The 26,618-nt window shown below is 36.1% G+C and overlaps 2 protein-coding genes across 4 annotated transcripts in view; one reads left to right on the forward strand and one right to left on the reverse strand.

Annotated features, from left to right (window-relative positions):
• Window positions 1-19,211, reverse strand: LOC148959190 (protein MEMO1-like). The gene is made up of 10 exons (XM_089110438.1): window positions 19,086-19,211; window positions 12,456-12,546; window positions 7,681-7,762; window positions 6,897-6,965; window positions 6,149-6,261; window positions 5,710-5,821; window positions 5,035-5,177; window positions 3,445-3,521; window positions 2,659-2,763; window positions 1-1,361 (listed from the first exon to the last, which is right to left on the reverse strand). The coding sequence occupies exons 2-10, from the start codon at window positions 12,502-12,504 to the stop codon at window positions 1,227-1,229; spliced, it is 885 nt and encodes a 294-aa protein (XP_088966564.1). The 5' UTR covers window positions 12,505-12,546; window positions 19,086-19,211; the 3' UTR covers window positions 1-1,226.
• LOC135693436 (uncharacterized) overlaps window positions 19,195-26,618 on the forward strand; it is a 23,445-nt gene continuing 16,021 nt past the window's right edge. For 2 of the 3 annotated variants that reach the window (XM_089110437.1, XM_065211931.2), the window contains exons 1-6: window positions 19,197-19,281; window positions 20,112-20,192; window positions 20,946-21,048; window positions 21,646-21,722; window positions 21,976-22,003; window positions 24,969-25,054. In XM_089110437.1, the coding sequence (XP_088966563.1) occupies window positions 19,255-19,281; window positions 20,112-20,192; window positions 20,946-21,048; window positions 21,646-21,722; window positions 21,976-22,003; window positions 24,969-25,054 (402 nt within the window). In that variant the 5' untranslated portion in view covers window positions 19,197-19,254. Of the gene's footprint in view, window positions 19,282-20,111; window positions 20,193-20,945; window positions 21,049-21,645; window positions 21,723-21,975; window positions 22,004-24,968; window positions 25,055-26,618 lie in introns of all 3 variants that reach the window. The other variant, XR_010516995.2, reaches the window with a different exon arrangement.

Consider the following 26,618-nt stretch of genomic DNA (forward strand, 5'->3'; position numbering starts at 1 on the left):
TTTCAAAAGTTGAGTTTCATTCAAAAGAATCTTGACTAATCATTTTGTAAAAATATATGTGGCAAAATCGCCAACAGAATCTTGAATCTTGACTAATCATTTTGTAAAAATATATGTGGCGAAATCGTCAGGTCATAAAAGCACTATATGACTTTGTAAAGTTATATGCTGAGTAAATCAAAAAAATTCGAAAATTTATTTACAATTTTGTCTCAAACCTTTTTGAAATTCTAACAAAGTAGATTTTTTGCTAGGACCATCAAAGCTCCCATAGCTCGAACAGCTCTAAAGTACAAGCCGACTATTCTTTTCTTGTAGTTAATATAGCAAAAGAAAAGTATTCATCTTTAAGAAAATTCTCGTCTGTTTCCATGTGGGCCTATTTCAGGAATGGGCCCAATGCCACTGCACCAGTTGCAACCAACTTAATCTGGCAATGCTCGAGAGTTTTGTTTTTCAGACAATGTTGAGGCAGAGCTTTTAAGAGAGGGCCGGGTGGGCCATGGCCCTCTTTTTTGTTAAGTATAGGTATTAAATCTCCCTTTTAAGTATTAAATAGGTAGCCCCCCCCCCAACTTTAGAATCGGTGGCGTTGGCCCTAGAGGGAGCTTGATAAAAAGTGGAGGGTGATTCTAAATATGTGCTGCCTGGAGTTTACATCAACTGGTTCAAATTTATTAGAAGACAGGGAAGACAGGGAGTGCAGGTAAGACAATGAATAATTTATCATCTCTTCAAAATTTCTTAGAATCAATAAAGTCAGGGTGCCGTAAAAGACGAATGAAACAAATTTTATATAAGATAAAAGATACATCAGGCTTATTAGAAAAGTAAAAGATAGTTTTTTGCTCTGATGAAGCCCCGTATGCCGGGGCGAAATATTAGCCATAAATGATTTATGTGTGTTTGTTGTTGTTCATTCTCGTCGCATTGCGGTGTTCCTTATACACTACTATTTTATTGTTTTTTCGCCGCAAGGTTCCCTCCGGAGTCCGTCGAGCAGCCTGCTATCGTGGCCTCTCCTTCGCACACTTATTAGAAAAGGAGGACTTAAAAGCGCAGGGTCATTTATAATTCTGGTTCTTGCGACGAGTAAGACAAGTAAGAACAGACTTGATTTTTGAAGTGGGGTAAAAAATGTATACACTGAGGCATGGCATCATTTGATTTCTAAAGGGTCTAAAAGGTCAAAATACTAGCAATGTTAACATAACAATAATCATAATTTAGAGTGTCAATGCCCCTGCAGCGTAGCTAACAGAGCTGTCGTCCATGTCAACGCAGGATCCAGACTGCGAATATGCATGAAATTTGAACTTGGGCTCCAAATTTGGCTGTTTTTTCTTAGCGATTTCCAAGGCCTGAAACAAGGCAGAGAAGAATAAGCTAATATGAACGTTACTTTATCATAATATAAACTGGTTCAAATTTTTATTAATCAGATTCATAAAAATTTTTGATCTTGTTGTTGCAAATGAACATTGAAAACGAGGTTTTCGCACAAAAAACTCCAACAATTCTACTTACATAACGCCCGAATCGTACTGATTTTCATGTCACTCTAATAATAGAGTGATTTAATTGATTATTTTTTAGATTATACCAAAGTTCTACTTCACAAAGAGAATGTCCCCTAATTGAATTAGAACATTTTTGAAAATAGCAGGGTAACTCCATTGCAGCCTTTTGGCACTGATTGCAGCACCGAGATTTTTTCAGCATTGCAGCACCCGAGTTATTTGGTGTATTGCAGCGTAGCATTGCATGCTTTCTGATATTGTTACTCATTATATCACGACGAATATTTTCCATAATTTATAATAATCATATACTTGTAATAATAATGGTATTATCGAGCATATCCACTACAGGTATGGCTTCAAGGAAATTCAAAGTTTCATGTTTGCAGCTCAGTGTTTTGGATGACCTTGAAGGCTAACTTTAATAGATTTAAATCTCATCTTTCTGCAATTGGTAGCCATCCAAGTTTAAAAAAACTCTTATGGGTACATTGTCAAGGTACGAAGCTTGTGACAGCTTTCTGTAGCCGCTGCAGTGTTTCAACAGATGCTGCCTCAGCGGAGATCAAAATTAGTGTAACCAATTTATAGGGATTAATTATTCCGCAAATGGTTTACGGGATGGTTTACGGTGATGACGGTGCACAAGTTAAATTTGGTCTTGGTACATTTGCTTTTTGTCCATTTGCACCTAGTCCAAAAGTCCTTTCCCTATTGACTCTGGATTCATTCCCTCATTTTCCATACGCGCGCGGGCCTTCTATTGTTGATAGCATTGTCCTTTGTGCGGTCGCGCCTGTTTCATTCGCTATTGACCCAGCTGTAGTGTGCCTTGTCACTTGGCTCATTAGCTCTTGGTCCACTTGCTCCGTGTGTAATTAAAACTTTCTTAGCTCAACATCAGGATGATGACCCACTATTGACATAAAAATGAGATCTCTGCCGTTTTGCCTTTAGTATCACAAATTCCACGTGATGTGGAGAAATTCATGTTTCCAATTCTATTGATAACAGCATGAAGTAACTATTTTAGCCAGTACATCGCCACAACCATTCATTAAATAAAAGCATCCGTAAATTGAAAAAAATCAGAAACAAAGGAATCAACATATCATAGTTAAAAATGAATAAAAGTTACGTTGAGAAAGATCCCAATTGGGTGTCTGCCACAGATAGTATTGGAGAATTTCTTCAGATATTCGTGAAAGCCATCTACATCCAATCTTTCAATAAGATCCATTCCCTTTGAAAAAGCAAAGAGAAAAATCTCACATAAAATTCAGAGCAAGCGGCTGTGTTACTGTGTTTCAATCTGAAATGGACAATGTTCTTAAGCCAATATGAGTAATTCACGGTTTATATAAACAAGTAATTTATTGATAAAATCTTTTAAATCTAGGCACAAGTGCATCGAATTTTGTTCAAGATCAAGTAGAAATCGCAGCCAATGCTGATATTAAACATTAATAAAAGGCTTTTTACTAGCTAGTACCACTTTTGACTGTATTGGTGAGATCAAATAACTATATGCAACGTGCTAAATGGTAGTGCTACATGTTTATCTTAGAATAATAATCATATACAATTTCTGAAAGACATCTTTCACAAGTACAGTATGAGGGGAAGAGAAATACATTCATAAAAACCAAATTTAGGTTTTTCATCTTTTGTGTAGATGCTGGCGAGTATCCTCCATATGGAAAACATAGCCCCGGGACAAATCTCACGAAACGGAGTCAAGTGATTATCGTAGTAAAAGCGATTATCGTAGCATTTTCGAGCGTAAAACATCGCCGCCTTAGCAAATGTAATGGGTTATTAAAATTATTTCAATGATTTGGAATTAAAAGAGAAAACATTGCTTAAAAAATGCCAAAGAGCACTTCTGAAGCAAGTGGAGAGCTCTGTAGTTTTGGTTGCTCACCATTCTATCTAAAGCTTCGATCGACTGATGAATCTTCCCGAACGACTTATCAACATAGGTGTATCTAAATCTTTTGCCTGAAATACATGAATAATATGCAAAACAACTGCAAGTATCGAAACTTCTTAGTTGTGAAAAACGAGGTGTTCTAGAAAGACCTAAAATATGATATTGTCGCACATCCAGGGTACTGAAAGTAGTTTTTAGGAAAATGTAATGTAATGATTTTCGTGGATATAAGTAAACTCTAAGGAAGAGAAAAAATCGAAAATGATTTAACTTAGATTTCTGAAATTAAGTGTAGACCTGAGTCAAAAATAGCTTAGGTCTGACTTGGACACCACGTCAAAAGTATTATAGCAAGCGAGCTGATACAAACGATCAATCTCTCATAGGTGAAAATATACAATAACATTAAAAGAGATAGTGATACAGTAAATCCCCGCATATAAAAATCTACAGAAATAAGAACCTATGGCTGTTTTTCCTAAATTATGCACCTTGTAATTAAGAACCTGTTTCAGTGTGATAAAATATAATAGGTTCTTTTCCCAAGGGCAAAAAATAGAGTTTTCAATGGTCCTTATTTACTCCCAGATTTTTAAAGATGAGGTAAAATCACAATCGGCATAAAAATTTTCAGTTGTGCATTTTCAGCATTTTATACACTTAAACGAAAGATAACTTTTAAACCACTTTGACTTTTTAACATAATTATATATATCAAAATTCAAAATGTTGAAATATGAAAAAAGCATTAGAATTCATAATTTTCAATTCCTGAGGACGTATGAGATCATCTCCAGATCCATCCACTGTCGTAAAGCAGCCAGTGTGCTCAAATGTCTTCCTGTAAATATCTTTGTAATGTTACATTAATAACATTGCCAAAAGGAAAAAACAGGGTTGAATGCATCTCTTGATAATGAATCCTAAAATTTTGAATAAGTGATCCTTCGAATAAGAACCTTGATACCCTGAAATTAATCAAAGTACCTTTCCAATATGAACCTCCTTCAGCCTGAACCTCAAAATAGTAGGTTCTTATATGCGTGGATTTACTGTAAGGCTCATGTTCATCTAGCAATTTCCATTAATAAAAAACGCGAAAAAGAAATCGGAGTAAGTAAAGAATTCAAGTCCTTTGAAACTTGCAAGTAAACAGCATTAAAAATCGATCAGTCCTGCTTGGGTAGGGTCCATGCTTTCACATTGCCATTTGGGTTTGCCAAAAGATCGCTGAACGGAAATACGAAGCCTCGTGACAAACTCATGGCAAACTCATGTGTCAATGCATCTCATGATCTAATCATAGATCTCTGGCTTGAAACATTTTTTCGCCAATAATAACAGGACTCCCGTGGATAAATTTGAGTTTAGGAGCTTTAAGATCAGAAAGAGCAATAATGTTTACAAAAATATTAGAACAAAAAATGCTTTATTTTTAAAGTTTCCTTTCCAATTTGTTGTCTTTTCTCATCAAAAATTGCATACGTTCTACAAAACTAAAGGGCACTTCTTTATTGTATACAAATATTACCTCATATAAGGCAAGTAATTAGGACTAAAAGTTCCATAGCACGTACGTACCCCAATGGCAAAAATCAGACGAAATTACGAAGAAATTCTCAGGTTGCAGAATATAGTTACTGAATATTTCTCCATATACAGCTTCCCTATGTTTGTTTGTACTTCCAACTAAGACGGGTATTACTGTAAAAGAGCCACGATATCTAAAGAAAATGAATAACTAGTGCGTTAAGAAAAGTTGGCAAAATTGAACAATGTTGGTTCTAGCACTTTTGGTACGTAAGAGGCACAAGTTTGATACTACAGATGATATCATAATAAACAAATCCGAGTATAAACAGTTATCATATCCAACTTTATCATATTCACAATCCTTAATATGTAAATAAATATAGCATGCATTTCTATAGTTGTGGGTCGGAATTAGTGCCCTAATTATGTTGTCTACAATCTTCACACTTGAGTATGTTCACAAAAGGATTTTTTATTACCAGGTAGACTTATTGCAATAAAGCAGCGCCGTCGAAAATGTAATATTTCTGTTATTTCTGGACTATTCCTGTCCGCACTTCAAGATGTCTAAATCTGATTCCACCTCCACAGTTCCTCACTGCATATGCTCAACTTCCTTCACTCGAGCGAAGAAGAACAGACAAAGAGGCCTCAATAGTGAAAGAATTCTTCACACACACCATCGTCACAATCAATTTCTAAGAACAGGCTGCTTTTTCTTACCTCTCCATTACTTTGGCAATATACGGCAACTGCATCTCTATACTGTGTTCATTTTCATCCGTTTTCAAATCCATGTTATCAAACTTTCCGGTTCCGAAAAGCTCATTGTTCACTACATGTCGGAAAAAGATTGAGAAGTACCTAAGAAAAGCTGCTTCATATTGAAATAATTGAACTCTTATATGCTTGCAAATATTATGTCCAGTCATTTCAAACGGTTGGGAATGAATCTCAAACTACATGCGACAATGCTAATCTTGAAACTAAAAAGTTAGGATTGAACTTGACAAGATCAAACTGAATGCTTTTTCTCCCTTGCATAGTATTTTATTTGTGATAATTAAGAATAATACTTACATAAAACGTAAACGTTTAAACGGCATGGTCCTAATTATAGTGAGTGCAAATTCTATCTTGAACTACAAACTGTGTGTTTTACCTTCCGTATCTATTTTCAAATCGTAGAGTGGTGTCTGGTAAACTGCCATTTTGGTAAGTGCACAGCCAGGTAATCCATAGTGATGGGAAGGACCCAGAATAAAGACTCGTTTTCTGCAAATAAGTAAGTGTTTAAGAAATAAACCAAAAAATGGCTGAGAAAGCTTATTGCCATACAGTTGGCCTAGAATGGCAACTAACGCTGAACTATTTCTGTCAGGTCTAAATTAATATTGCAAAAAACATTTCACAAAAACAATGCTGGAATATAAAAAAGGATTGCGGTAGGACCGTGATTCAAAATTTCAGGACCCCCAGGTTGGAGTTACAAAAATATATTTTAATTGGGGAGATGCTTCTTGGCATATCTTAGTGGTATATATCTATTGGAGCCTTGAATGTCGAAACATGAGTATCCGAAGTGACAGTTGGCAGGCTAGTGCTAGGTGCACAGAAATTTTGAATCTTAAAGCTGGAGCATCTTCCTAGCGCGTGCGAACATTTTTGAATTCGCAAACCTTTCTTTGGGAATTCAAAAATATTCGCACATTGTTAGCACAGTTCATTGCCAATAGGAAAAGTAATTACCAGAATTAGCAAGATAATTTGAGAAAGAACATTTACATCATAAACGTAAAAGCACACTAGAGAAAGGAAAAGGTTGTTATAGTGGAAAACCTTAATGGGGAGGTGCTTATGGCTGGGGAACAGAATATGATTACTGTGGTTTCTGATCAATAAACACTCACATGTTGCCAGGATCTATTTGCTTATATGCATGTGCTGCGCAGGAGCCACAATAAGAGTAACCAGCGTGCCTAGAGAAAAGTCGTGAGCGAAAAGATTCAGTCGTTAATCCTTTGCTTGAGTGTCTTTTATCCACTCCAAAACTGTGGCAAGATTCTCAAAATACAGGTACTTAACTTAGGCTGGCAGAAACTTAGCTTAACGTGGGCTATACTTAAATACAATTCTTAAATATAAACGTAAACCTCACGTCGTGAGGTTAATCACATTAAAGGTACATCATTTCTAGCTACAAAACTATTACCCGTTGCACAGCTGTAAATCCAAAGCTAATGATTGTCTAAAAGAGCTAAGAGAATATCTAGTTTTCTTTTATTGACCAATACCTGTTAAATTTCATCAACGGCTAGAAAGTGGTAACTAAATGTTTAGTTCAAAAAAGAATTAAAGCAGAAGGCTAGATACTACAATACGGCTATTTGCACTTTCCACAGCCTCGCTTTCGTAAGGCCATTTTGAGTTCTTTTCTGTAAGTTGGTCTTTTAATCATTAATTAGATTGGTCAGGCTTTTCTATCGCCGTTTAAACAGGAACGTTGTTATATAAGACGAAAAGAAATTATATTCGCCCATAAAGACTTCTAACAAGTGATTTTCTCATTGCGACCATTTTAATCATTTTGACTAAGCCAGAGAATGATTATTTGATCAGGTTATATTATCTGTAATTACGTGTAATTACATTGATGTGAGCGGTCTTGTGAATGACATTGCAAAAGTAGCTTACGGTGAAATAATAGCCCTAGCAAGACCAGCTTCTTTTGCTGCTTTTGAAAGCCAAGCCTCTAGTTGTGAATCCAGAGTTGATTCTGAAAAAAAATTGTGACTAATTAATTAAATTGAAATTGAGAAATGTTTATTGAGAACAACACATAACAAAGTAATATCTTGAATGGACAAATCTTTCACTGAGAATTTCACGTATAGGCTTCCATGGCACTACCTATGATGTGATGAGGCCCTTACTAAGGAGCTTTGACAATTGGCATCGACTACTTCAACCCCGTGTTGAGCCCCTATACTCCCAACCGTGAACATTTGACAATATTTGCCAAGTTACCTTGTTAAGCAAAAATAACGCGGTACATCAGTATTACCCCCTCCAAATCTATCCTAAACTCTTGTGAACTAATGTAAACATTTAAGGTCCCTTCCCACTTAGTAAATGTTGTCATCAATTGTGAACTCTCCCTAATGTGGTCAAAAATTGCTTTTCTTTCTTCGTAAATTTTTACTCTCTCTTTTTCAATCATTATCATCTTCTGTCTACGCTGTATCGCTTCCAAAAACAGATACAGGGAAATATATTTTGCACCAAGCTCTATAACCGGGTAGGTACTTGATACATGATTCAAAACAAAACCTCTAAGCGAGATTACTACACACCAAAACGTTTATCGGAAACTTCACAAAATGATGACAAACGACAAACAAGGAAAAATGCTGACAAGGAAAATGATGAGAAGGAAAAATACTGACAAAGAAAGAGAAAGCCAACATCTAAGAAAATTAGAGAATTTCGCAGAATAAGTAGACTTGTCACAACATATAATATAATCAAACAAATGATTACTTTTTATTATTATTATTATTATTATAAAATTATTTACAGTAGGCGAAGCAATTTTTTTAGCTAATATAACAGCTAATTAAAGCCTACTATTTATACTACATTTACAAATCTTAGATTAATTACAATGAATGGATAAAACGATATAGGAAATGTACAAAATCAAAAGGATAACTCATTAGTTAAAAATATACAATTATTCGATGACTATTTCAAGAATCCAATCTGCGCAACGTAAGGTTTGCATAGTCTGCAGTTGCATTTTGTATCTTTCCAAGTTTTAATCTTTTTCTTAAATATTGCGAGGCTAGAAGATGTTTTAATGTCATTTGTAAGCTTTTGCCAGAGCTTGGATCCCATAAAGGTTGTACTTTCTATACCATAAAAATTTGATTTTGGTTTTGGTAGCGATATTCGGGATATGTTTCTAAGATTATAGCATGTATTTCTTTCAGAAAAGATTTCTTTCATGAAACTTGGGTTGAGATTATTTAAAGTTTTATGTATTTCTGTAAGAAGCAATTGCAGATTTTTATCATAGATAGACGTCGAGTTGTCTTTTCAAGACGAGTTTGAAAGCTTGATTCATAGTCATCATAGGCAAGATGCAAAGACTTTTCATGAATTCTGTTAGTTCTGTTGTACATCTGTCGATCACTAAACATCCAAATTAAAGGGCAGTAGCTAAATTGTGATAAAATTAAGACGTGCATAGTCTGCTTTACTTTTCTATCATCCATGTAATTGGAGATTCGGGATAAAGCATGTAGCTTGTGGCTGGCCTTTTTGCATATCGATTGTACGTGTCTTTTGAACGACAAATTATTATCAATACTTATTCCAAGAAGTTTTTGTTCTTTACTTGGTTTAATTATTGTTTTATCTATTTTCAGAGATGTTTCACTGCTCCCAAAATTTGTAAGGTGGCATTTGTCCCCATTCATTTTCATATAATTATTTTGAAACCATTCTCTCAAAATAACTACGTCTTGTTCTAGTATTTTAATAGTCTGCTTAATGTCTTGGTGGATGACATATAGCGTTGCGTTATCAGCATAATTGCATATTTGGCTATTTGATATAAACATAAACATATCATTTATGTATATATTGAGCAAGAGAGGTCCCAAAACTGATCCTTGTGGCACACCTAGACTCGTGGTTTTCCATTCACTGAAAGAGCCGTTTATTTTGACTCTTTGTTTCCTCTGGCTAAGGTACGATAATGTGAAATTCAAGGCGCTTCTACTAAAACCATAAGCATCGAGTTTAGCAATCATTAGGTCATGATTCAGACAGTCAGATGCTTTTGACAGATCCATCAATAGTGCACTGGCTGTTTGTTTAGTATCTAGAGCTTTTTAGCAATTTTCTATGATTCTGAGTAATTTATGTTAGGTGCTATAATTCCTTCTGAAACCACATAGCAGTGGTGATAGAAAACCATGAGCGAAGGGAGTAATTTGTGATTCCATGATTCTCTCATATATTTCTGATGCTGACGGTAAGGTAGCAATTGGTCTATAATTTTTCTTACTGAATTTATCATCTTTTTTATGCAACGATGATATGTCTCCTAATTTGAGTTCTTTTGGAAATGTCATATTAGATAGGTCCTCATTAAATGTTCTTTGTAAAATTTCAGAGAAAATGTCTGAATATTCTTTAAATATCCTAGCAGGTATACTTTCTATTGGTGAGGCCTTTCTGGTATTAAGTTTGTTTCTCTGATCCCAAATTTCCCCACTGTTAACTTCCCTAAATTCAAAGGGCTGTGGGTCAGGGTCAGGGTACATTTCTCTTATTTTTATGATACTTGGGTGGTTTTTATATTTCTCAATGGCTTTATCAATTGGGTCATTTATACCATCTGTAACTGATATGTGAGCTATATCTTGTTGGATTCCTAGATCTTGTGTTATGTTTATAAAGTAGTTGTTCAATAATTCTGCAATCTTGCAGTCATCACTAATTAATTCTCCATTTTCTTCCAATGTAATGGAGGGTGTTGGGGCCCAGACCTTCCTTGGTATCCTAAGACCCCACACAGTTATTGTTATTACATTCGGTAGTGTAATACGTGCCGAGATACACGGCGGCATGTAGAGTTTTAATTATAACGTTGATTTTATATTTGATTTAAAGCAGTAGTAAATAACATGTTTTGAATCTCAATACCTAATAAGGACAAACGTATGGAAAATATCAATCGACAAGTCTCAGTGAACGTGATTATCTAAGTTGAAACTCGTAAGAAGTTAGTTAGTTGGTTGGAGTAGAGTTGAAGTAATGATGGTGATCGGCGAAAATGTGAAACAGAATATTGATGGATTTGATACAAAATAGTTACACAAAATGGTGATATTTCTCTGAGTCTTCATCTTACACTTCGTTTATCATTAAATATTAAGATAGGGGCACCGCTAGAAATAGTGGTCCCAACAGAGGGTGTTGTTTTTATCTTTTCTGCAAAGACCGGTTTGATCGCTCTCCAGAATTTGCGATTATCTGTAAGATTACTTAAGTCTAGGTTCCTAAAATAACTGCTTTTAGCATTACGTAATAACTTGACACATTTGTTCCTTTGCCGTTTATATGCTTTATGATTTTCCTCATTTTTGTTATTAGTATATTTTTTTTTCAATTCGTTACGATGCATTATTGCCTTACGTAATTCTTTCGTCATAAATGGCCTGTCGTTTGCACGAACATGCTTTCTCTTACTGGGGGCATGTTTATTAAGAAGACTTTTGACTGAGATATCAACACTTCCGTAGTCTTTAAAGCTTAGTATTCGATGATTCAAAATTTCAGATCTAAAGCTCGGAATATCGAATTTTTCGTAGCCTCTATATGTAAGTTTTTTAGGACCTCTCTTGGTGAAAACACCTTTGAGTATGCTCAGTATCATTACGTGAAAGTCAGACAACCCTGTTCCAACATTAGTCGTGTTTTGAAAGCGACTTAAACAGTTTGTCAGTATCAGTCTATACAATCTATACGTGGGTTGTCTAACTTGTGACAGGTTGGATTCTTGATCAAGTTAATTAATTTAAAAGTGTCCATGAAATACTTGCAATTACTTGAGAATCCTGGCTATTTTTCAGCGAACTTTCATTGAAAAATAGCATCAAAATTACTTGTGATAAGATTCTTTTTGGAAAGATTCAAGCAAAAGAGAAATTACAGCTACTGAATTAGTGAAAAGAAGCTCTGCTTATTTTAAAACTGTGAAAAAACAAAATGCTCTAGATTCTGAAGAGGTGCATTCAGAAGAGGAGCAACCAATGTAAGGTAAACCTAACTTTAAAAACAAACAAGTTATCTAACATTTTGCCCAAACATGAACGGCGTCCGGTAACAACATATTTTACTTGCAACATGTTTTCTTATGGTAACAAAATTGAAAACGACTAATGACACCTTCCACTTATAAATACAGGGATATAGATCCATCAGGTTCTTAGAGACTTATTCAACTTGCTTATATAAAAATTGGCAAATAAATTTGATCATCTCTAATATTCCCCCTTCTATCGACAGCAGAAAACTTAATGTACAAAAATCTACAATCATTTGTATGATCTTTCAATGATGGAGGGCTCTGACATCACTGACCTACAAAAAAGACTGGATCGAGCTTTCTATTGTCTTGGAACATGAAGGCTTGAAGCCCGCTCAATTTCAAAAAGAAGAAGGCCTAAAACAGAGGCGAGAAGCCATTTCTTCAAAACGAATCCTCGAATGACATGGATAGGCGTTCAAGAAAAAGGCTAAAGCAGGTGAAAATATTGCTTAGTTTGAAAAGAAGGCCCTCTCCTCTGATGGGCTGTTCTGGGATCCTCTTCTCGAATGGCGACACTCTTGTCACAGTAGCAGCTCGATCAAGTCTCCTTTATAGTCAGTGACTGACATAGACCACAAGAACTTACTATCTGCATTGTACCAAGTTCCTGCATGTGTCGCTACCCGCTTTGACATACTGAAAGCTCTTAAGACGGTAGACTTCAATATTAGCACTTCCTAAAACAATGAACATATACATTTGAACAATGAACATATACATTTGAACAATGAACATATACAAATCAACTGAAGCATTAAAGTGCTGTGTAGCTTATAAAAAGGAAGTTATAAGAAAAAAGTCTCTGGTTTCCTGAATATTTCCAGTCAGGTATATGATGCATTTGCAGACAGCCCTAAGGTACCCTGGGTACCAGAGCCGCAAAAATTAAAATTAAAAAATAATGAGTAATTTTTGCGGCTCTGGTACCCAGGGTAGCCCTAAGGAAGCAGTCTGTGATTAAGTTTCTTTTCAGTCTCTAAACATTAAATTTATTTTTCGAAATTCCTTTTTCATGATAAATGTGACTGTCAGTTTGCAAAATATCTTGAAGATCAGCCAGAAAAGCGGAAACAAAGCATTTTTCCTGGTAAAACAAACGTCACATAGTGGCTAAAGAGAAGCAGAAATTTATAACCAGATGCGTATCGAAAAAAAGTGGAGACAAGAATAACAATAAACAGGCGGGAATTATCAAGACCTTAAAGGGCACTGCATTGGAGGAGTTAGTGATGCTATGCCTGCAGATGTATTTAGAAGGAAAATGGCCGGAGGATTTCTGTCAAAAGCGTGATGGTGTCGCTACAGAAGAAACCAGCTGCCAAGAAATGTGAAGATCACAGAACGATCGGCTTGATATCTCATGCATCAAAGATGACAAACAAAAACGGAATAATGGAAACCGGGCCTAATGGAAACGAATTAAAGAGTTAATGCCTCCGGAAATGGCATCAATATAACCCAGACAAAAGAAATTAAAAATTACTTTAAAGAAAATTAACAAGAAATGAAAAAAAAACAAAAGAGAACAAGAATCGTAATTCAAAACGTGGAACAGCGCGTGCGATAGAAAGCATGTCTCGGGAGTTTTAGGCGTGAGTGGAGGGCGTGCACGTGCGATCGCACGCCTAATATTATCAGGACCACATCTCAGTCTTCTTCATAGCTGAAATTTTTCAGAAATTTATAGAAAGTTGTTTCGTATCAAAAAAGACTTGAATATAGATGTAAGGGAAATAAATATACATATATATCTAACATGAGAAATAATTAAGCATAAATACATGTATACATATTTTACAATGTTTTTTCAGCATTTTTGGCAATTACAATACATTATCTGTTCAAGAACCTAAACTGAGCCACGAAAGGTTTACACAGTCTACAGTTACATTCCTCTCCTTTCCAGGCCTTCCAGGGAAAGGCGTGCGATCACACTTGCACGCGCTGGTACACGCCTCCCTAAACCGAGGCAGAGGCGGACTGGCAGCAAATCTCTCGGGTTGCTATTGAACGAATTAAATATGTTCATTTGGCTAATGAGCCAAGAGGATTACTACATAACAAAACTTCTAGCAAAATTCTTCAAGAAGTCCTTTGAGAAAAGGTCGAAATTCCTAAGCGACCCCAGCATTTAAGCGTTTAATATTTTTATACAATTATTATACCTTAATTATTGAATTTCGTTCATTATAGAGCCTGCATAACTTTGTAGTTAAATTATTAGTTTCGTTATTGTTCGTAGCTTTAAAAAAAATTCACTTTTATCGCTGTAAAATTGTAAGCAGTTAAGGGCCATCCCGGCCTAGATACCTGTATTTAAAAAAAATAGCTATATACAGAAAAGGGTCCGTACTACGTATAATGTAAGCAACAGGGGCGTTGTGGCTCCTAGGAAATGGTCGGGAGAAAATTATCATAAGGGGGCCCACTCTTGTGTATGATATCCCCAATCACAAACCTTAGTCGCCAAAAATGATATGTACCTGGAAACCATGCACCTATGAAATATTAAAAAGATACCAGTTTTTATCATTTTTAAAGGTTCATCTGCTATATTTGTTGGGGTGTAGCCCCTTATTTCTACCCATAGTTACTTTAAGACTGCGAAAAATGAGGAAGAAAGCCAATGCTGTAGTGCACAGTTGATACTAACCAAAATGGAAAGGAAGACCTATATACACTGCGAGCGAAGCGAGCGGAAAATTTGTTTCGGCCACGCCCTTTAAATTAGCTTGAAACACGTTTTCGAATGTCTTTTACAATCGTTTACCTCGTTTCATAAATTTTTAGGCATACTTTGTTGTGTTTCGTTAAAATTCAGTTCTTAAATTGGAATTCCTTGCTTTAAGATGACCCCTAAACCTCCAGGCCCTGGGACAGTTTGCCCCTCCTTGTCCCCCTCTCGTGGAAGCCCTGTTCATATTCCACTCATCTCTTTCACAGTTGCCTGTTTGTAAATGTTTACCTCCTCTAATTCTGAATTGTGAACCTGAGTATAAATGTAAATGAGGCATTTTCTTACCAAAGATTTTTTTCATAATATATATTTTCCTGGGTTTTACAAACTCACTTGAAAGGGGCCCACCGAGAAATTTCCCGGTGTCCCGCCTAGCCACAACGCCCCTGGTAAGCAATACTGAAATGTTTTCTTCCTAAGGATTTCATCTTCATTTCTGTGACTTGTATTCTCTTGAACATAGATATCTTTAAAATTAACAGAGTTATTTTCTCGAATTTATCTACGGAGGGCCCGGTTATTATGAAGTTGAGAGGGCCCGGGTTGCGATCGCAACTTAGCATCCCTGCCAGTCCGCCACTGCACCGAGGAGTGTGTTTAATCGCACGCCTATTTTTGTAATAATTTGTTTGTTTTTAACCAAAGCGCTGGAAACTGATAGGGTGACAAAAAACAAGAAATTGTTTCGTGTTTTTTATTTTGATGTGTTTTACCGGTCTTGTCCAACGTACTGGGTCACCGTAATCATTTTGAAGAGCTGTTGTGACGACACTTAAGAGCAATGAAACACGGACCAAATGACTATAGCATTGGGCTAGTAGTAGTCCGATAAATTTCATTCCTACATCTAAGGCAGCAGAAACCATCATTATACAACAATTTACAATCGTCTTCTAGCCAAGTGTTGAGAGAACCAACTCGCATTTTTTATCATAGACCTGTGTTAGCATGCACATGTTTCTTAACTACCATTTTCGAATGGTTAACTAAGTTACATTAAAAAAAATCTTCCAGTTCAGATTTGTGCCATATTTATTCTGTTCGTAAATTTGGCATCTTCAGCAAAAAAGTAAAAGGGTCACAAAGGAGCTCGCCATATTCATGAAACGGTGACATTTTAGGCTATACTATTTAACCCCACAATAATAAGCAATATGTAAGCAATATTGCAAGTTGGGTGCAAAATACCTGATCATTAGGCATCCATCATTCATAAGCAGGCCTGGCCGTTTGAGGCGAGCGATAGCTCGCGCTCGCCTCCACGCTCCCCTCGCAACCTGAGGCGAGCTATGAATTGCTCTCCTAAACAGAACATGAAGGAAGAATCGCTCCCCTAAAATTTCCTATTCAGAGAATTATGAAAACGCACGAGGGTTAATTGGTTTATTTTTGTAACAGCGATTTCTCCTGTCATTGCATTTATTGCAATTAACTTTTTGCTTGTTGGGCGGTTTTTTATGATAGGCATAAACTTCAATCTATTCTGAAAAGGATAGTTAACGGGAAAGTACGTTTGTAGCGGTTAGAACCTTTCAATCTTAATAAAACAGGAATATTTTTGGAAGGAAAGTCGAAGAAATTGGCAGGAATTGTAGATTGGGGATATATTAAGACAGCAGGTCCCTTCCAGCAATAGAAACAAAACTATCCCTCAAAGAGAACAAGGTACTCTGTCTTGCAGATCAAAAACGACAACCAAAACATGGAATTCAACTATCCAGCGGCATTTACTGAAAAACCCATAATTGGGTGAAAACTATAACGGCAACATGTTTGGCATAATTGGCAAAGCCTGATCATCGTTCCATCTAGCAGTTTGTGAATCTATCTACTATATAAACATGACCAACCGCTTTTGTTTAGACATAAGTGAGTTCGTTTTCACCTTAGGACTCCGTTGGTAACATTTTCAATAGGAAAGCGGCACTGATTGGACAACCTCAACAGTCATGTGCTCGGGCTTTCTGATTGGCCTATTTCGATCTAAAACTGGGTATTTTAGCGTAAAGTTTTCCACCTTTGTTCTGACGTTTTATTCTCTGAAGAGTGCTAGACGTATAACTTCAGCTTGTTTTAAATTTTTTTTTTCAAAGCCATTTTCAAATTCTGTACAACAAAAAGATTGTTTTGCAAGATAATTGTTGTTTTTGTGTTGTGCCAGCTTTACATGAAACTGAAAGAGTCTGTTCTTTTAAATACTTCAATTAAAGGGGGTGCCTAAGTCACGGTTAAAGCAAATGCAAATTGAAAGAAGTAAAACAGCACACTCCTGACTGAGGCTATTACATTAAGGCAACCGACAGATACTAAAGGGGCTTATTAAGTCATCTGTCGATTTTCTTTAAAGTACATTCTATGTGTTACTGATTTAGCTCGCCTCAGCAAATGAGGGGAGCGATTCACAGCTCACCTATAAAAATACAAACGGCCAGGCCTGCATAAGGGGCATCATTCAAAATTATTCAGTGTTGTATCGTTTTCATATGAAAACGGAAAAATTTGGAAAGCAGCAGGTTGTGACAAAGGCATGAAGTTTTCAAGGGTTACACTTGGAAGCAGGATGATAGTACTCTGGATTCAAAAAGAGGGAAATCTGCAATAGTATTGTTCTGAAACATTGTCAATGGTGTCAGTTTTAAATTGTGCCGTTTTCAAAACTGTTTTTATATTCCTTTTGATGAGACATGTTTGAAAGTTGCAGCCAAAATATTAACATTTTTCAAGGGTTTCATGAAGTCTACCACAATGGTTGGTGGCAAGAAGGATTGCTGGGAACTGCATCTAATATATTTTCAGTATCAAATTTAGTAAAGATCCCTGGCCATAGATATTCATTGTTAAAGTTGTGAGAAAATTGAAGAAATGACTTAAGAATGGAGGTTTTTTAAGGCTCCATATACTATGTAATTAAACCTTTGAAGAAATATAACAAACACCAATAGCACTCCATCACACACCTGAAACAGTCAAGGGGTGTGAAATGCCACACTTGTGCTGATTTATTCTCAGTAAAGCCTGCCTTTCCAAGATTTTATTCTCTCTATTTAAAGCTGGAGAGGGTATCTGATTGTTTCATGTCATTGGGAAGTGCCTGCCACAATTTACTCCCTAGAAACGATATCGTCTCTAAACTATAGCACATATTGTGCGCTTGTGACAGTTATATAGTAGATTGTGGCAGCTTCTCAATCTATATGTACTGTGATTTTTTCAATAAAGATATCATTCATGAAAGTAAGATTGAGCTTCCATTTTGTTTTATAGATTTCAATCATCAACAGTTGTAAATTCCTAATGTGGATTGGGAACGCATTGTGTCTCTGAGTAACATTGTGTCAAAATCTGATTTGATATCTTTGTAAGTTATCTGCAATGCCCGTTCGTGAATGTGATCAACTTTACTATTAAGTGTTCTATCGCAGAACATCCAAACAAGACAACAGTAGTTGAACTGGGACAAGATAGATGCCTTCATTATTCTCTTTAATTGTTCAGTATCAAGAAAGTGAGAGATTCTCGAGAGAGCATGTAGCTTTTGCCCAGCCTTTTTGCAAATGGATCTCAATTGCTTTTTAAATCACTCCAAGCAGCTTTTCTTCCATGCTCTCTTTTATCCTGACACTTTCGATATCTAAAGAAATATCATTACTTTTACTCCCAAAGACCATTAGACGGAATTTGTCCTCATTCAACTTCATACAGTTGTTCAGAAACCATTCTGCAATTTTAAGGACATCACTTTCTAATGTTCCAATGATACTATCAATAAGTATACTGTTGTCACAAGCATAGATAGTTGTATCAATTACTCTGTGCCGAAAATTTCATGTTGTCGTAGTGAAATTTTTTCACTACAGCATCAAATTCCCGTCAAATCTAAAAAAATATATAAATATTCAAAACGAAGTAACTTGCAACTGAACGGTCCAGACAGCATGAAGTTCTCAGTATAAAATAATTTCAAGATGATAATTTCAAATCTGAAGTCCATTTCTGAGAAAGGTCTGTAGATAGCAAGATACAAAATCAATGACAGTGAATTGGATAGAAACTTGACTTCAAACTTTTCCTCTTCCACATACTTGCCATATTGTTGTGTGCCTGTGAGGTTTGCTACTAGATCTGGAGAGGTAGGATGTGTTGTGTGGTCGACCAAGTTGATGAATTATTTGTTAAAAAACCGACTCGGAAAAGGATGATCACTGGAAGCTAGTTTCTTTTCTTGTATAAACTTGTTATTAAATAATCTGTGTGTCTGATTTTGATATAAATTCAAATTATAACTGGATAATTTGAACTGTAAGTTAAAATTAACTAAAATATTTTTAATTGGCATATCAACAATGAAGTTGGATCCTTGGAAATTCGCACATCTGCTTTTCGGGCAATAGACAAAGGGTAATAGCAATAGGCCTTGAATGAATAGCAAGAAAATGATTCAGCAGTAAGTCAATATGCCTTGAAAAATCCTTTTCTTACCTCAACAAAAAATGTTTCTTTACCCTGCTTTAAAGCTTTTATTATTCAAGCTTTTCAGAAAGCGATCTCCGGCTATTGTTATTATTAGGAACGAGGCCTTTTGTGAAAGAGACAACCACTACACTACAACCACAACTTACAACTTGCAACGAAGGAGTCGATAATCGGAATGACCAGAAAAAAGTACTTCATTCAGGTGAAATTTAAATGAAAAATGCCAAGTTTTGAAGATTGATCTTATTTTAATTTTATTTTGACGTCCATTTTATTTCCATTTTCACAAGGACTACTACTAGCCTAGTACTACAAGAAATTCTGCAGCAATTTTTGCAATTAAAATTTTAGATAAAATTCAAAATTTACAGAGAAAAATAATTCTCAGAATTTGACCGGTTTTTTTAAACCTGTGCAACCGGTCTGGATCCGCGCCTGGCTCGTAGTGATTTTGGAGTTCAAGTAATTTCAAGTAACCAAAGTTTTTTTCAGCAAAAGTTCTCTGCTTTAATTTGATTGAACGGATTTTGATGTTTTTATGATCCTGATTTTTGGCTCTAGTACTTTACCTTGTACAATAAATCATATGGTGATCAGATAAGTCTTGGTTGAGAACACCTTGCTGAAAACTTTTAGAGCCCAATTATAAATTATATGATCTAATAGAGTTTCAGATTTTTCAGTTATGTATGTTGGTTCTTGGATCCTTTGCCCAAGTCTTTGAAGGGCCCAGAATTCTTTATAGCGCTTGATCCCATTAGAGTTACTCCTTTTACTGCCCATTCAAGTCTCCCAAGAAAAAAATTTATTAATTATCAAACTTTTCTATTTTCAAAAAGGCTACATCAAGTTTTTTAAGAAAACCATTTGAGTAAGGTGGTCTGTAAATGATGCAAACTAGGACTGTTTTGGATTTTGGCAAAAATATATCCAAAAATATATGCTAGGAAAAAGTTGATTGACTATGAAGTCTTAGTGGCCGGTAGGCATCTTACTGTCACAAAATATGCTGCATGCGCTTTTTTCTTCTAGGTAAATGGCAATGTCATCATTCGCACACATATAGGCATTCATTGTCTTATGGAGCCATGTTTGTTTGATGAAACTGTTCAGGTCAGTACTTTGTTTGTGAGCTACCATATAAATTTTCATATAAAAATAAAGAGAGAACGACAAATTAGAATGAAAAATAATTCCATTTTTTGGTAATCCAAGAAGATTCTTTAAGATAAGATAGATTAAAGGATTATATAATTGAATGTGTTTATAATATTTCATTTAAAACTTCAACGTCACTCACAATCCTTGAGAAAGAAGGTATTTCAGAAATATCAGGAGATATTCACATGTTACTATCACATTTTTTGCACAATCTGGGTTTTTGAGTAAATGCTTTGGATAGCAGAATCGCATGTTTTAGTATGTGGTTTTTTTATCTGAAAAAATGAGGTGACTGTTCTCTTTGGGGGAGTTTGTGGTTTCAAATGCTGGAATGGACATGCTCTTTTATTCTATCCTCGAATCCTTTTGCAAAAACTATGATGGAGAGCGGCATTTGATTGGGCAACCACAACAGACATGTGCTTGCAACTCTGATTGGCCTTTTTTCGATCCGCAACTGGATATATAGCTAAAGTATGTTCTAAAATGTATGCTTGTTTCAAAACCATTTTTGAATTCTGTACCACCAAATAATTGTTTGCAAATTTTTCTGGTCTTGACAGGGGTGGACGTGGAATCTATATTATTGTTAACTGAAAACTTGTCAATATAATTCCTTTTTGAGTTTCATCTATTTCAATTGTGTATATCATTCACATTTTAAAATCAATATTGCCTAATTAATTCCACTGCCCATCTCCTCAGGTCATTCTCCAGTCTATAGAGAGCATTGTTTACAATCGTGTCCAGGAAGTGAAGACAGGTGTAGATGCAAAAAAATGGATCTTTCAATTTGGATGCACCAAAAGTAGGATCCTCGCTTATGGACATTTGAAGTCATCTTTTCCTGATATCCTGTTTATAGGCTCAACCAGCTTACAAATAGTTTCTACCAACATTTGCAATTAAGTAGCTTTTAAAACCTGTCCACATCAGATCTCTTAAAGATCTGTTAACGTAAGTCGTTAAGACCTGTAAAAGTGAGCTATTATCAAGACCAATGGAAGTAAGCCTTTAGGACCCGTTGATGTGAGCAATTATTAATCCAGTTGAGAAGAACCTTCTTTAAGACCTTTCGAATCGAGCGAACATTAAGACCTATTAAGATCTCCAAATATTCCTTTCTTGAAACTTTTTAATCAAGCACTTTAAGACTTTCATTCAAGTGCTTATGATCTTGGAATATCTAAGAAAGCTATTTACAAATATAAAGTTATTGTCAAATATTTGAAAAGCAGAAAATTTATAGGAACTATAATATCAAGATATCTTTGAATGTTGCTTTACTTTCTGCAATTATTGAATTTTTAACTCATTATAAAATCTTGTGCATAGCTTCGCATATCAATAGTCGATTTCTAATAACTGACACTGAAATGCTTGTAACGATTTCTGTTTCTTAAAGGAGATGAAATGCTTATATCTTATGCATTTCGACGCAGTCCAACTAAAGATTCCATCTTGATGAAGAATGATAAAACGGTATTTTGTCTTGTGGCTTTGCTATTTTATGTTGCTATTTTTCTTTAAAGTGGTTGTCTCATACTAAAGACAACATGTTTTGCTCAATGCAATACAAACACCTGGTCCAAAGAGTTAATGTTTTAAGATAAAACAAGCTGTAAGGATGTTTTAATTATTAACAATTTACTTAACTGAGGGCATGAATATTTGTTATTTAGAATTTCGTTGTGGCCGACTATGCGTTCTAATGTAATATTTTTTCAATTCTCAGCCTGGAGCAAAGAAACCATCACTGGAAGGTATACTTATTCATTTTTGCTTTGTTTCACTGTCAGTTCATGAATATTTGAGGGTCTGTCTACATGGGCCTATTTTTCAATTTTTTGCTGGCTGCAAATCCAAAGCAATTTATTGTTTGGTTTTGTAAATTTTGTTTCCTATCATTTTCTTCCACATTGTGGGTTGGCACGTGAAAATCGACACCTTTGTCATTTTTTGGCCAGGGCAGGAAGGTGGCTGTTTCGACAAAATCTTAATTTGCTTCTGTGCACGGAGAAGAAACTGGATTTCTAACCAGTGTTTATAGGAAACCAACGTTTTTTGGGCAATACATTTGTTGGAATTCCCTTAACAGAAAAGTTGGTCTCGTTGAAACTCTAGCTTACAGAGCACTGATGAGTGGCTCCAAAACTAAGTTGGGACAAAATCAAGGAAATTCTTCTGGAGAATGACTACCAAGAAGATTCCATTCATTAACAATGAAATAGATGATCATATACACACTTAATGATAACAAGTAAGACCAATGATGGTATGAGAGTACAATCCCCTCACGAAAGTACCCGGACAGTTCGAAGATCGATTGCACTTTCAGTTAAAAACAAATTTAGGCTGGCAATAATTTTTTTAGAAACCCTTCCAAAGTAAACCAGAACATTAAAATGCTGCAAAACTTCTGCGCTTTTTATCCGTTATCATTTTTTGTTAAAATTCGAAACCTTTGCGCTACAAGCCTTACGCAAATCAACTGATGTCAAATAAGCGGAGAACATTAAAGTCAGGTGACTTGAATTTTTTTACAAACTGGTTCTTGAGACACAGATATTTTCAAATAAAGAGAAACCCGACGTTTTTACTGTCAGTTGGGAAAAATGCTTGCATGACCGATCATAAAACATGGATGACATTTGATAACATTTAACATGATCAAAAACTTTCTTGCAAAGCAGACATATCATTCAGTGCATGGCCATTAAAGCCATTTAATTTCTTTACTGCTGCAAGTCCTGCTGAAATCGGTTGGTACGATTCAGAATTTCATACATTCACAATTTTTTATCATTATCCTTTCAATATTTATCGTCAGCTTTTGAAAATTGTTTGTGAACATTTAATGCAATTTTGCGCAATGATGCAAGCCAGTTTTGATGCAAATTTGATTAGGGCGGAACGCTCAGACGTTGGTGTCGCGAGAGCTCTTGATACTTTTTGTTTTTCAAATTTTTTTGCATATCTTGAAAGCGGTAATCTTTGTGCATCAAATGATACTAGCAATTAAATGATTGCTTCTTCCCATCATTGTGATAAAACATTATTTCTAGACACTGCTCAGAAGTCAATTCTTTTCTTTTGGTCGTTACCATGCTGAGGAAAAACCCGCAGAGTTTGCTTACATCGCGCTAAGATTATTTTTTTCGACGAATAAATAGATCAAAGGCCAAAAAAACGTGAAGAAAAAGTTCGAGGAAGTTGATAAAAAAGTTTTCATGAAAGCTGACTTTGAAATTTGTAAACAAATTTCTCTAACAACAGATTCACATCTGAATTCGAAACTGTCCAGATACTTTCGTGAGGGAGTGTATAAGGAAATTAAGTTTGCGGAAACTAATATTTCTGGAGTTCACGTTTTTGGGTGAATCCATGAGCATCTTTTTGCGAAAAGCCAATTTTAAGGAAATCTGCAAAAATGAGCTGAAGCTTCTATTGAACTCTTCATAACAATAATTTCAGCACGTAAAATGTCCTCTAATCTATAAAATTTTATAAGAATTGAAGGGCAAATATGACTGGAAGGCCGCCGGGAGGTTTCAGAGGCTCTGGGGCAAAATGGGAAAACGATGCCCCTGAAAAATTTTGCGACCACACCCTTCAGATTAGCTTAAAATGCATCTCAGAAAACTTTTTGCAGTTATTTCTTGCAGTCATTTCTTATAGTCGTTAGCTTGCTCCTCATAGCAAGTTATTTGCAATACACCCTTTTTTATACGAATCAGTGAATTCGAGTTCAAGGTTGACTGTTTTTTCAAAATATGAGGGTTCTTAATTTGTTCTGAAATTAATAGGTTGTAAGCAGTGCGATTGCTAGCGTTTTCGCTCAAGGGAGGCGCTCAGGCCTTATTTCCCAACAAAGTGAGTGAGACAGCCTTTATTTGCCCACAGGTTTCAATATTCACCGAAAAAGAACCCGACATATGGCTAAAAGTTTTTGAGATAAAACGTTGTTCAAAATTGCATTTTGCAGTAGCTCAGCCTCAGCTCGTTCTTAATTAGGTTGTAACTTCTGACCAATTTGAGGCTCGTGTTTTTATAAAAATTTTCTTATAAAAAAGAGTGTGTTACAAAAACGAAATTTGACCATGACCAACAAATTGAATGAATTATCGGTTGAAATTTGGTCAAACTTCCTATTTAATGCTAAGGTTCCCGCTGCGTGACCAACTTTCTTGAAGTCTGCAAACAGACGTGACGCCCCCCCTCCCCACGTCATCAAACATACACCCATCCTACCATAGAATAGTAATTGCTGTGCTAACCATCTATGCTAAAGCAACCACGTCAGGTTTGCACGGCTAATAAGAGTATTTCACATTTCAAGGCGTTGCTTTGGTTTACTCGTATATTTGCACTTTGCCCGAGCTATCCGAGTTTTCGTTTTTCCCATCGAGCCAGAAATAAAAATCAGATTCATTTCTGTATTTATTGGAAGTATTTCCTCTTACTGAATAATGTGCAGTCTTTTGTTCGATGTTTAAAACTTTTGGATTTTATGGACAATTGTTCATGATATGTAATGTTATAACTTCGTATTCTTATAAAGGGAACAACGAGTGCACTATCGAAAACATATACGGTCCTGGGTCCTGTGCCATGGCTCCTGGGTCCTGGATCCCGGGTCCTGGGCCCTGGGTCCTGCCTTAAAGCCCTGGGTCCTTGTTTTCAGGTATGCCCGGTAAATATGATTCTGTTTTTAATCCTTTCCTCCAGGGGGCTTCTGGCAGTGCTTCGGCATCTTCTGTGAGCAGCTTGTTATTACTGCAACTGAACAAATTCTGAATTCTTGTAACTCTCCGGTTGGTACTCCATAACGGAAATATAATCTTCTTTTTATCATACCCATTTGCATCTCAAAATTTCGTCTTGTTAAATTAGATACTGGCTTTGAAAAAAGCAAACATTTTACGACATACTAAAAGCTTTTTCGTCTGACACTCCTCAAAACATAAAACGTCAGAATAAGGTTCCGAAAGAACACGATGGAAAATATATACCCAGTTGTGGATCGAAATAGGCCAATCAGAAAAACGCAAGCACAACACCGGTTTGGTTGACCAATCAGTGCCGCGAGCCTAAAGAAAAATTACCAATGGAGTCCAGGAGAGAAAACGAACTCTTTCTGTCTACACAATGGCGGCTTTTTCGTTTTTATGTAGATCAACTCCAAAACTGCTAGATGGAAGGAAGACCGGGCTCTGCTAATTATCCGAAACATGTCGTCATTATAGAGTTTTGCACAATCTGGGTTGTCTGAAAGATGTTGACCGATGGCAGAATCACTTGTTTTAACAGTGTTTCTAGACCTACAAGATCGAGGAGGCTGTTCTCTTTGAGGGGCAGTTTTGTTTCTTATGTTGGAAGGAACATGCTGTCTTATCCTATCCCCCAATCTTTGGGTTGTGCGTCCTACGTAGCCAGAATCACACTGGCACGTAAATTCATAAATGACGGAGCTTTTTTGGTTGGTAGGAACGCAATCCTTTTGAATGGTTGGAAGGGCTCTCCTAGTGCTGTAAACAATCCGAGGATTGACAGCAAAGAAACATTTGGTTATACCTTGCCTAATCTGACTCTCGAGTCGCAAGGAAGTGTTACCAATCCATGGTAGTTTCAAATAAACTGGGCACTCTTGCGGACCAAACTTTTGAACAGCCGAAAAACTTGCGATCTTCTCCTTAGTATAAGATAAAATTACGTCTTCTGGGTAGCCGTTGTCCAGGAAGATCGTTTTGAGTTTTTCCAGTTCAGCGTGCAGTTTAGATTTCGAGCAGATCATGAGTGCCCTATGTACTAATGTTTTGACAAGGTTGACTTTGCGTTGTTTTGGGCAAAATGAATTCCAGCGTATGTACTGACCGGTAAAAGTAGGCTTGCGATATACACTGGTAAGAAATCCAGTGTTAGACTTTTCGACCAAAACATCTCAAAATGGCAAGGAATCATTTTCTTCCTTTTCAAACGTAAACTGGAGGGCTGGGTGTAGGCTATTAAGGTGTTTTAGAAAAATATCACACTCACCAGCCTCTGTTTTGAAAATGGTATATGTGTCATCCACATACCGAAAATAGACACCTGGCTTTTGGTCGTAGTCAAACAAACGCTCTTCATGAAAGCCGACAAAGATATTGGCCAAGGCAGGTCCCAGAGGGCTACCCATAGCGACACCATCCTTTTGTTGGTACATTTCATTGTTAAAACTGAATTCAACTGAACGTGTTGCAGTTTCCATCAGTTCAATGGATACTTCCTCTGGGAATGGTGGGCTATTAAGCTCGCTCCGGTACAAAGCGTCGGCACATATTTTGATAGTCTCACTCAAAGGGACATTTGTGAAAATACTACTAATGTCGAAAGAACACA

The sequence above is a fragment of the Rhopilema esculentum genome, chromosome 10 (assembly GCF_057945365.1).
Source record: "Rhopilema esculentum isolate cy_ngs chromosome 10, ASM5794536v1, whole genome shotgun sequence".
Lineage (NCBI taxonomy): Eukaryota > Metazoa > Cnidaria > Scyphozoa > Rhizostomeae > Rhizostomatidae > Rhopilema > Rhopilema esculentum.

Excerpts from the sequence above, each read along its gene's own strand:
- LOC148959190 (XM_089110438.1), bottom strand. The coding sequence starts at position 12,504 with ATGTCAAAGCGGGTAGCGACACATGCAGGAACTTGGTACAATGCAGAT. Across the intron at positions 5,822-6,148 it reads TTTGAAAATAGATACGGAAG|TGAACAATGAGCTTTTCGGA; the intron begins GTAAAACACACA and ends TCCGACATGTAG. Across the intron at positions 2,764-3,444 it reads TCGAAGCTTTAGATAGAATG|GGAATGGATCTTATTGAAAG; the intron begins GTGAGCAACCAA and ends GCTTTTTCAAAG.